The sequence below is a fragment of the Telopea speciosissima genome, chromosome 7 (assembly GCF_018873765.1).
Source record: "Telopea speciosissima isolate NSW1024214 ecotype Mountain lineage chromosome 7, Tspe_v1, whole genome shotgun sequence".
NCBI classification, from domain to species: Eukaryota; Viridiplantae; Streptophyta; class Magnoliopsida; order Proteales; family Proteaceae; genus Telopea; species Telopea speciosissima.
Window position 1 is genome coordinate 38,633,698 of NC_057922.1, and position 10,146 is coordinate 38,643,843.

Below are 10,146 nucleotides of genomic sequence, written 5' to 3' on the forward strand. Positions count from 1 at the left end.
AAGCCGATGTTTTGGGAATGTGTGAACTCTTTGTGAGTGAAGGAGTTATCCAACATGGTCACCACTGCTCGATTGGGGATCACCAAGATTGAGACTGTCTGTGTATGGTCGGATCAGAATCTGGATCTAGTGCCGTTTTGAAAATGGTTTTGCAAAAATATATTTTACATAAAATGATAGATTATTTATAATTATTTGAACAAAGTGTTTTGCCGAGTTTTTGCAGGACCTGATCAGATGCACAAACACTCGTATATGGCCATGTACTATGGATTGGGGCTTGGCAGTACGTGTGTACATGCCCTAAATTCCATAATGATGGTGTTGATTAGTGGGGGGGGGTTGTATATGATAAATACTTATCATATAGGGAGTTATTTGGAATTTGCTATTTTAATTAGTACTTTATTTAATTAACGGATATGGTGCTAATTGTAATTATCCACTAAATATTAAATAAAATAATTAATTAAAACTTTCCCTATTAGATTCTGCTTATTCACCTGTGTAGCACTTTGAGTTTAAACAGAACTGCCAAACAAAGAGAGAGAGAGAGTCAGACTCTCACTGGGGATTTATTAAATCCTACTGAGATTTAATTAATTCAAATTATTATAAATAAAAGACCAAAAACGTAGAAGAGAAGGAGCTCTCCACGTTTTTATTAAATCCTACTGGAATTTAATTAATTCAAATTATTATAAATAAAGGACCAAAAACGTAGAAGAGAAGGAGCTCTCCACGTTTTTGGGCAGATACTCTCTCTCCTACGTTTTTGGTCTCTCTCTCTCTCTCTCTCCCTCTTGTGATCTCTCTTCTTCTTCGTGTTTCTCTCATCTGTGTTTGAGAGTTAGGGTTTGAGAAACCCTAGATCTGTGTTGAAGAGTTCGAGAGCATCTGGGATTGGCTTGAAGAACCTTGGTAGCACCATTGGAGGTTTAGATCTGTTTACTTGAAGCGCTCACTGGAGGAAGAACCATTGTCTATTGGAGGAGCAACATTTGAGGCTCACCAGGTTCTTTATTAATTCCTTCAGTTTATTGATTATTAATATTTATGAGATGCGAAAGAAACTCAAATCGATTAATTTGCATTGCGCATTCGAGTATGGGATTGATCCCTGTTGCCATGTGATGGACTAGAGATGAATTTCTCCGTCCCTATTGTGATAATTAATTTTATGTGACGTAATAGGAAAGGAGAAACCCTAATAGGGATGCACCAGGATTCCCATGGACGACCATAGAAAACCCTAAAATTTAATGGGACACCCATGGTACACCATGGGATAATCCAGGGTGTGCAAAACCCTAATTTTCAGCTAATTGGTTTCCCTAGGGAACCGTTGTTTGACCAGCAGTGATTCCGGATTTCATGTAGCGAACGGTCCTTCTCCTCGTGCACCACCCAGAGAATAGTCTCGTTCAAGCTCATCGAAAGTTCAGCAAACTAAAGCCGTCTTTTCCTCGGATTTGGTTAATGCCTAATTTATTTAGACGGGCCTTTAATTACACCTTAATTAGAAATTTTCTCAGAAAGAAAAGTCTCCAAAGAAGACACTCTACTACACTTTAAGGAAAGGTTCCCTTAAATTCCAAACAGGGAGAGATACAGGCCATTTGAATGGAGAAAGTCTCAAATTAAAGAGGCTTATTCCAATCAATCAAAACACTTACATTACAACAAAGAACAAAACTTGAGAGGGTGATAACATCTCTATTTGCAGCTTATGTTGTCATTGCCAGTTCTCAATCATTAGAGTCGTGCTCCTAAAATTTGCGACAATTGCCCCGAGTATCTGCAATCTGACCTCTAATGTACCAAAATGCTCCTGGATCAATAAGACAAGCCTCACAGGAATCGTCAATGCTGCAAACTCGATCCAAAATAATTCAAGTTCCAATCATCATCAACCATCAAAGCTACAAGTTTTGCATCAAATCATGACAGCACCACCCATGGATTCAAACAGAACATTACAAGCACCTTGAAGCCAGCTTATACATCATCCCTTTCGGGCAGGATTAACAGTGAGACGTACTAAAAGGAGCAAATAATCCTTGCTGTAAATTGAATGAGGGGGCTAGGGACAGCCAAATAGAAGAATCATGCAAATCTGACCCCATTCACATCACAGTTAGACATCAAAACAACCTGAATACTGGCATGCAAATACCTTGATGCAATTAATCAGGTTTCCTAAAGCAGAGCCTACTCATGCTCTCATGCCAACCTGAACACCAATTCATCAGACCTTACAATGGCAATTATGATTGAGATCAGCATATACCCACACATCCACTTACAAATGGGAATAAGGTTCAAGATATAATTCTATTTCTTACCAAAAAAAAAAAAGATATAATTCTATTTCTTCCCTTGTCCAAAATGTACAAAAGCGTATATGGTTGAAGTCCTATATATACAAGGTTCCCAGAAAGAAGAAGGCAATGCCAAAACATCAATGAAAGAAGATGACACACATATGTCCAATGAAGTGACAAAGGCTGGAAACCAATAATTTCAGCTGAATGAACAGCAAATACTTGATAATTACAATGAGGTCAAATACTTCGGGGAAAAACAGTATTGATCACCTTATCGGATTGCTCATCCTCCAATCCTGTTTCTTACGTCTACACCTGTGATGAGCTTTTTGGTCTGAAAAAGTGTTCTCCCCAACCATCTCAATATGACGATCTGTAATTCAAGGAGAAAAGAAAAAAAACCATGAGCCACATTGCTAGTCCTATCAGATAAAATCAGAGATCTGGACTACCAAATGTCCAACACATAATTTTCTGTGGGACATGGTACCACATGGACACTTCAGGAATACATCCAAATTGTGCACAGATATCCAGAAATGCGATTATGAAGTCAACTAATAACCTTAGCCAGCAGAGGAGATGATGCCACCCCCCCCCCCACACCACAGGGGTAGCGTCAAATGCTGAGAATGACAAGATCCCCTAGATGCTGGTGCATAGAAGTTAGAAACGAAGACTCATAGTTTGGCTTTCTGGAGGCTTGATGACAGTCCACTCACTGTCAGGCTCTCTCGGTATCAAGAACCATTTATGGAATAAAAAATAGAATGAATTAAATGAAAGAAAGAACTCATGCAATAAATATATATCCATCAATATAGATATATTTGAGCTAAAATGTATACTACTTAACACCAGCATTATATTTGAGCCTCATTCAAATTACATGAATTGTTTTCTCCCAGTCCAGTCAATCTAAGGCGGGAACAGCAAAGAATGAGCTTGAAACATTAAGTCAGGATTCACACAAAAGAATTGGCAGATGTTCTCTTGGCTGCCAACCTGACAACACCTTCTAGCCCAGCTTGCACCAAAAAATACAAGGCAAAAGAACAGTACATCAACAAATCATGGGATCACTTATATAGATGGGAATCCAAGTTTAATGAACACATAACAGACTGTATGTACATGGCATATTATATATGGTATATTAATGAATAGGAGTGCGGGCCTTGGTGCAATGGTAAGGTTGCTCCATTGTGACCAAGTGGTCACGGGTTCAAGTCTGGAAACAACCTCTCTGCGAAAGCAGGGGTAAGGCTGTGTACATTATGACCCTCTCTAGACCCCGCAGTGGCGGAAGCCTCGTGCACTAGGTACGCCCTTATTTTTTAATAATGAATAGACAATAATATTTCATATCTAAGTTTCACACCAAAATCTTGTAACACTTTAACATCCACAGTCATAGCCTAGCAATACCCCTGACAGCATCTAATCTGTTTACATTAGAATATCATTTAACATAATCACAAAAATAGCTAATAATAATAATAGGAATACAGGAAAGAGATCACTGTCTGGGCCTCTAGAGCCTGCACATGCATGCTGGCCAATGGGAGTGCACGCACAAGCATCGTCTTGGGCGGGATTTCCGCTTTTTTATAGAGGCAGCATGGTAGTTTCACAAGCTTCTGTGTCTAGGCACAGGAGCCACACAACCAGGTAGCATTTTTTCCCCTAGTAATATGGGAAAAAGAACTGTGTCCGGGAGTGTGCGCCCTGCGCCCAGACACATGGGGATGAAATGACTGCACCACTGCTCCTACCCCCCCCCCCCTGATTGCGCAAATGATGCCCCCATGCGCTTTCCCATTGGCCCCTGTGCGCATGCAGGACCCATGCTCCCAGGCTGAGAACACTTCCCCAAGTAATAATTAGTTAGTTGTATGGTAGCAGTGGACAGAGATGACTTGGATCTAGACCTGAGGTCAACTATGCACCAATATAGAGCAGTGCTGTGAAAAAAGTCATTAGTCCTGTTACTACCATAAGTGGGTAACGATTATATTGCAAGTAATTGGTAACAATCATATTGTGAGTAATTAATGTCCACATGGACAGTCAATAATCCCCATAGACTTGTTACACTTCTATGTGGAACAGATTCCTTTAGAAAAGAAGAGGAACTTTAATGCAACCCCGGGTTAAAAAACCCTGCTTTTGGGTGTCTATGGGCCCACTAAAGTGATGAAATTCTCAAATAGAAAGATGAGTGTCAATTTCGTAGTTTCTGACAGCACTTTAAGAGTAAAGTAATCAAGTGAACGACCAAACTTGAATTAAAAATTTGAAGTGGAGGGCCTCCTGGAATTTAAAAAAGAATGGAGACGAAATAAAACTAGAATAGGGAAGACCATCAAATCTAGCAATTTGAAAATTGAACCAGAAATAAGGGTTCCACCTGTTGTGGAATCAAGAGAAATAAGAAGTAAGAAGATGAAGAATAGTAGCAGAGAAGAGGGTCAGATAACACCTGATAAAAAGAAGATCATAACAAGAAGAAAGAAATCAGGTCTGGGAAACCAATCCTGTATGCACTGCCTCAATAGCACCAAAACTCTTGAAAAAACTCAAATTTATTTGCTCAAAACATCCTTAACTGACGAGGGTTTATTACATATATAAACACTTTCTAAAATTTCTAACTTGCGTAATAAGAAGACTCTTAATCGCTCTCACACACTCAATAATGTAAATAAATTAAACTCAAAACAGATCTTAAAAACTATTAAGTATCTTAATCTAACTCAAACACTTAACTACTAAACATGTATACCAACTTCACCCCCACTTTATGTGCTTATAAATTAGGCCTATTACTATGAAACCCAAAAAAATAAAAGGCTCAACCTATAATATAACTATCCAAAGGCCAATTTCAGCCCATTGGACCACCACGAACACCTTGTGGGCCTCCCAAGCTTGCACGTAGGACTCCATATAGGATTAATGTTTAATGCAACTGCATCAAACTTTCTTGTTTTCATGGACATCAAAAAATTTAAAGCTTGTGACGATGATATTAATTCGTACTTCTCCTTCTACCAGAATGACACATAAGAACATCAGAGGAGGAGGTTTATCCCAACCATTTGGTACCATATGGCTCAAACCAATGACAGGACAAGAACCCTGCTGATCTAAATTAGTTTGATATCATAAAGAGATGGCTCTGTATGATCCACTTCCAATGATTTATTTCGATTATGAAAGAAAGCAATAAAAGGAAATACAGAACACTTGGTTGGACCCCAACACTAGTTTGCACCAAACAGATGAACAACAAATTTTCAGACCAAAGGACTCACTTTCCTTCAAGATCCTCACATGGTTATATGCAATATCTTCTTAACTCTCAATGACAAGATGGCTATGTTACAGAAAATACATTAGTGAAACAAGTTCATGACATGTAATAGAACACCTGGTCTATGTAAGTTGTTGGCTTCATTAAAAATTCTATCAAACGTGATATATAGTCCTCAGTATTAAAAGTAAACTCAGACCTCGCACAAAAGTACTGGTCACTTCCATTATTGATTCTATTTGATTCCCCTCCCAAGGAAAGAATGAGTATTTTATCCGGGACACGGGCGAAACCAACTGAATCGTGTTTAAAACAATGACTCCAAAATCATTTTAATACATCCGAGTATAATATTGTAGTTATAAACAACAATTGGGGAGTGGTGATTGGGGAATGAGAAATTAAACTACAAAATTCAGGCAATGGAAACAGCAGAAGTTGAAGTACCTCCAAACCGATCGTCCCAGAACATCAGCCGCCCATCATCCTCTTCCTCGTCGAACTCATCACCATAGCCGAATTCCGCATCCCCTCTATAACCAGGTTCACTCCCATAACCGGATTCGTTACCTTGAGAATCAAAAACCCCAGCTTGCAAAGACGCATAACCCAAATTCTCCCTTTCCCCACTCCCAATATCCCTTCCATCCCTCCTAGAATGCTTATTAGCTTCACTAACATCCGACGCCCAACTGCCATCCCCATTATGAACAAACAACTCCCCACTCGAATCCGTGCCAGCAGCAACAGGGAAGTCAGAGCATGTCGCATAAGCTGCGGACGCCCCAACCGAGCAGCATCGACGGGTCCCACTCTTGTCGCTACTCCGGCCGGAGACGGATCGAGAGCCTCGCCGCCGCCGCTTCCGGGCGATCCAGGGAAAGCTGTTTCTCTTGTAAGGAGCCCTGGATGTCCTCTCGTTTTCCATCAAGCTCAGCTTGGATATGTCGAGGCTATCGATCGAGAAACTGGTGGTGCGATCAGAGAGGCAAGGCCTCTTGCTATGAAGGACGCCATTAGGAGGGGTGGTTACAGTGGTGGAAGTGGAGTAGGGTTTGGGAGCGCATAGATCTGGTTCGAGGGTTTTGGAAAGACTTTGGGACTGAAAAGGGCTCCAGCTATGGAGCTGGAAAGTGCAGGACTCTAGAGCATGGCGTGAATTCAGGGAGGGTTTGTGAGTCATCGCTGCAGGGATTTAGACAATATTGCTTGGGTGGAAGGAGAGGGACTCGTGGTCGACTGGTCAGAAAATAACTTCTAAGACTGCGGGAAGAATTTGCCCTTTCAAGCATTCAGCGCAGCGTCTGTGTGTGTCCCGCGGCCTTGCCCAGGCCCTCACGGACAGAGAGTTTTACAGATGGTAAAAAGTACCCCGTCGTGCTCCCGCGTCCACCAGATACGCAGGATGGGGTCAAATGACCACCTCAACCCCTGTCGCATGAAAAGCAAAAATTTCATACATGGGGTACTACTTCCTATAGATTTCCCGTTGGCCCCCACCTGGCACAAGAGCCATGCCCTTAGACAGAAAACCTTTTCCCACTAGACACTGATTGTTTGACGGGAAAAAATGGTGGAAAACTTGTATTTATATAAAACAGGAATTTCGGTGTCACCCACTGAAAGTCTGAAACTTTTTTCTCTGGATATTCTTGAAAAGAACTTTCTCCCTCGCAGTATCTACAGAAACAAATGTTCTGTTAGTTCATTCCATGATTTCCATCCATTATGTTTCCTAGAATCGAATTAATTAAAAAGTGAGAGAGAGCTTTTTGTAGTTAGATGTATGGTTTTTTGACGGGTGTGTTAAATATTTGAATGGATGATGTTCATTGACAATCTTGAAGCTTGTCGGCTGCGAATATGACAAAAATTGAGTGTTGCTTTATCTTGAGGAATTAAACCGAATTTGCTTGTTTTTTTTTCTCCACTTCTGTTTAAGTAACTGATGAGAGACGTATAGGTTCTTACTTTTCAATTCATTGATTCTTGTGTCTTTTTTGTTCCTAGAGTTCGTATCATAGTTCTAAATTGCTTCTAGCTTTACAATAGAGTTGTATAGTACAAGATTCGTTATGAAGAAAGAATTTGACTCATTGCTCTTAGTCTCAATATGATTATTTTGGCTTTATATTTTTCTCTGTCAAAGAGACGTGCCATAATTTTGCTTATTTTTTTTTAGGAAGGGTTGGGGGGGGGGTGTGTGCTCTCTCGATTGGTCACTGCTAGCATGTTGAGTAGTTACTGTAATCTATGATATTGTGTTTTGGTATTTTAACCTCGGCATTGTTGTCACGGGCTATAGAAGCGTGCAGTTGCTGTGCTTTTATTAGCATCATATTACACATTGAGTGTGTGTGTGTGTAAAAGAGAGAGAGAGAGAGAGAGGATTCCTTGGTGGAATCACTTAAACCAGCTTGGTCGTATTGTTTAGGGCCAAAAGGTCGCAGCGCTCAAGCATTGCCATTATAAATTAATATTAGCAGTGCTCCATCAATCTGAGCCGTTGAACTACTATCATCTAATATAGAACGTTCATTTATTAAACCACATTACCTGTTCTTTACCCACCTAGCCAGTGAACCTTTCATCTCTTTCAAACACGATCCCCAAAATTTGATCCATCTTACACGATCCCCCAAATCCCTTTCCCTTCCTCTACTTCACCAGGCATTCATCTTCTTTTACCCTTTCTCTGCTTCACCAATCTAAAAACCCTAATGGCATTGGATATGCAGGAGATGTTGCCGTTGTGTGCGAGGATCCGTAGTGCGACGAGCCACTCCTTTGTCAGAGTACCCATTAGAGAGATCCTGTTGTGAACCTCTGTCTCCTTGGCGGTTTATTTTGCAGACCAGAACCATTTTCTGCGTACCTCTCTCGGTCTGCCAGTGAGACCCTGCTACGAAATTTGATTATTTTCCTGCGTATCTCTCTCTCTCTCTCTCTCTCTCTCTCTCTCTCTCTCTCTCTCTCTCTATTTTGGTTATTTTTTTGTTGGTGGAATCTCATTGATTGGGCTTATTGGAATTCAGAAGAACTTACATTGCAAGAACACCAACCCCCAATATAATCCTGGTAGGTACTGGTAGGTGCTGGAAGATCTTGAATCTGGTTCTTATTCCTTAGGCAAACCAGTGAGCCATTGATTGCATCTTATGCGTGGTTAGAGGTAGTTTTGTATTTGTTTGAGAAAATTTACGAGTCCACAAGGAGTTTCTGATTTCAGAATTTTAGGATTTTTTTTGGGCATGTGAGTTTGGTTCATTGTTGTTTTGCTAGTTTACTGATGATAAAGTTTGTACTTTGAGTCTTGTGTTGTAATAGTGAGATTTAGAATGTGTTTGTGTAAGTTAATTACAAAGAGGAGTTAGGAATCTTCCAATTTTAAATTTCAACCAAAGGAGGCAGATGGCTTCTATATCTATAATCCTTTTACCTTATCATTGATGAATGCTCAATGTTCTCTCCTTCTTTTTCGCCCTCACCCATAGTGTTGAATGATACTGGTTTCTTAATTGGTTGCTTGAGAGTCTTTTGTGAGTGTACACTATTGTTGGGGATTGTGTGGACTTCATACTCTAGAAGCTACTAGGTCGGCACTGCTCACCTCATGCATTCGACAGAAGCTAGAGTGATTCTATCTCATATTTTTATTTTTTCCTATTTTATTTTCTGGGCCTTGAAACCAAACTCATTTCACAAACTAGTCATAGCTCTCCTAGGGTGGTATCATGTAGACATTACTAGGCCACCTGGTTGCTGTCTGGGTGATGCCCTTACTGCACTTAATTATAATTATTTATAAGGTGATATTCTTCAATTTGAACCCTAATCTATAATTCCTGTCATGGTTATTGATAAATTCTTAGTCAACCCCAAAATCTCTCACAAAATACGATCTATATCTTAAGCCGAAGATTTCCAGAGATATTTTTTCCAAGGGCTTCTATGATCACCCTTAGTTCAGCTATAACCTTCTTGATTTTACAATCTCAACCGTTAGGGATTTTCTATTGGGATAAGGCTTGTCTTGGGTTGTGTTTTTTGCTGAATGAATGAACTACTTATCAACTTAATGGGAATAATCATCTGCTTTCCTTTCAATGATTTGAATTTGTTGGAATTTATTCTCATACTGTTTGAGGTTTTCTTGTACATTTTAATCTACCTGACTCTTTGTATTTTACCCTTATTTATGCCTGATCTTTTGTTTTAATGTGTAGGTTACAAATCAAATGACAGAAAGTCAAAGGCCAAATTGTGCATGTGGGCAAGGAACAATGCAACTTTATATGGCTAAGACAAAGAAGAATTTTGGTCGATGGTTTTACCGATGTCCTGCAAATAATAATCACCATAACTGTTTCATTTGGGTTGATGAATATCAACCGGATGTTACTCGTGAGGGGTTGGTAAGGCTTGCAAGTGGTGTTCATGAACCACCAACTTCACGTCAAGACACCAATGATTGGAAGGAGAACAAGAACATGAATTCGCATC

The 10,146-nt window shown here is 40.0% G+C and overlaps 1 protein-coding gene across 1 annotated transcript; it reads right to left on the reverse strand.

Moving 5' to 3' along the window:
* Positions 1–2,483: 2,483 nt before the first annotated feature.
* LOC122670099 lies at positions 2,484–6,844 on the reverse strand. The gene is made up of 2 exons (XM_043867065.1): positions 6,091–6,844; positions 2,484–2,700 (listed from the first exon to the last, which is right to left on the reverse strand). Exons 1-2 carry the CDS (start codon positions 6,824–6,826, stop codon positions 2,594–2,596), a joined length of 843 nt encoding a protein of 280 aa, XP_043723000.1. The 5' UTR covers positions 6,827–6,844; the 3' UTR covers positions 2,484–2,593.
* Positions 6,845–10,146: the final 3,302 nt, after the last annotated feature.

Bases quoted from the DNA above. Each gene is read 5' to 3' on its own strand.
- LOC122670099 (XM_043867065.1), bottom strand. From the start codon at position 6,826: ATGACTCACAAACCCTCCCTGAATTCACGCCATGCTCTAGAGTCCTGC. The intron at 2,701-6,090 runs GTACTTCAACTT...CTTGAATTACAG, and splicing joins CTGGGACGATCGGTTTGGAG to ATCGTCATATTGAGATGGTT.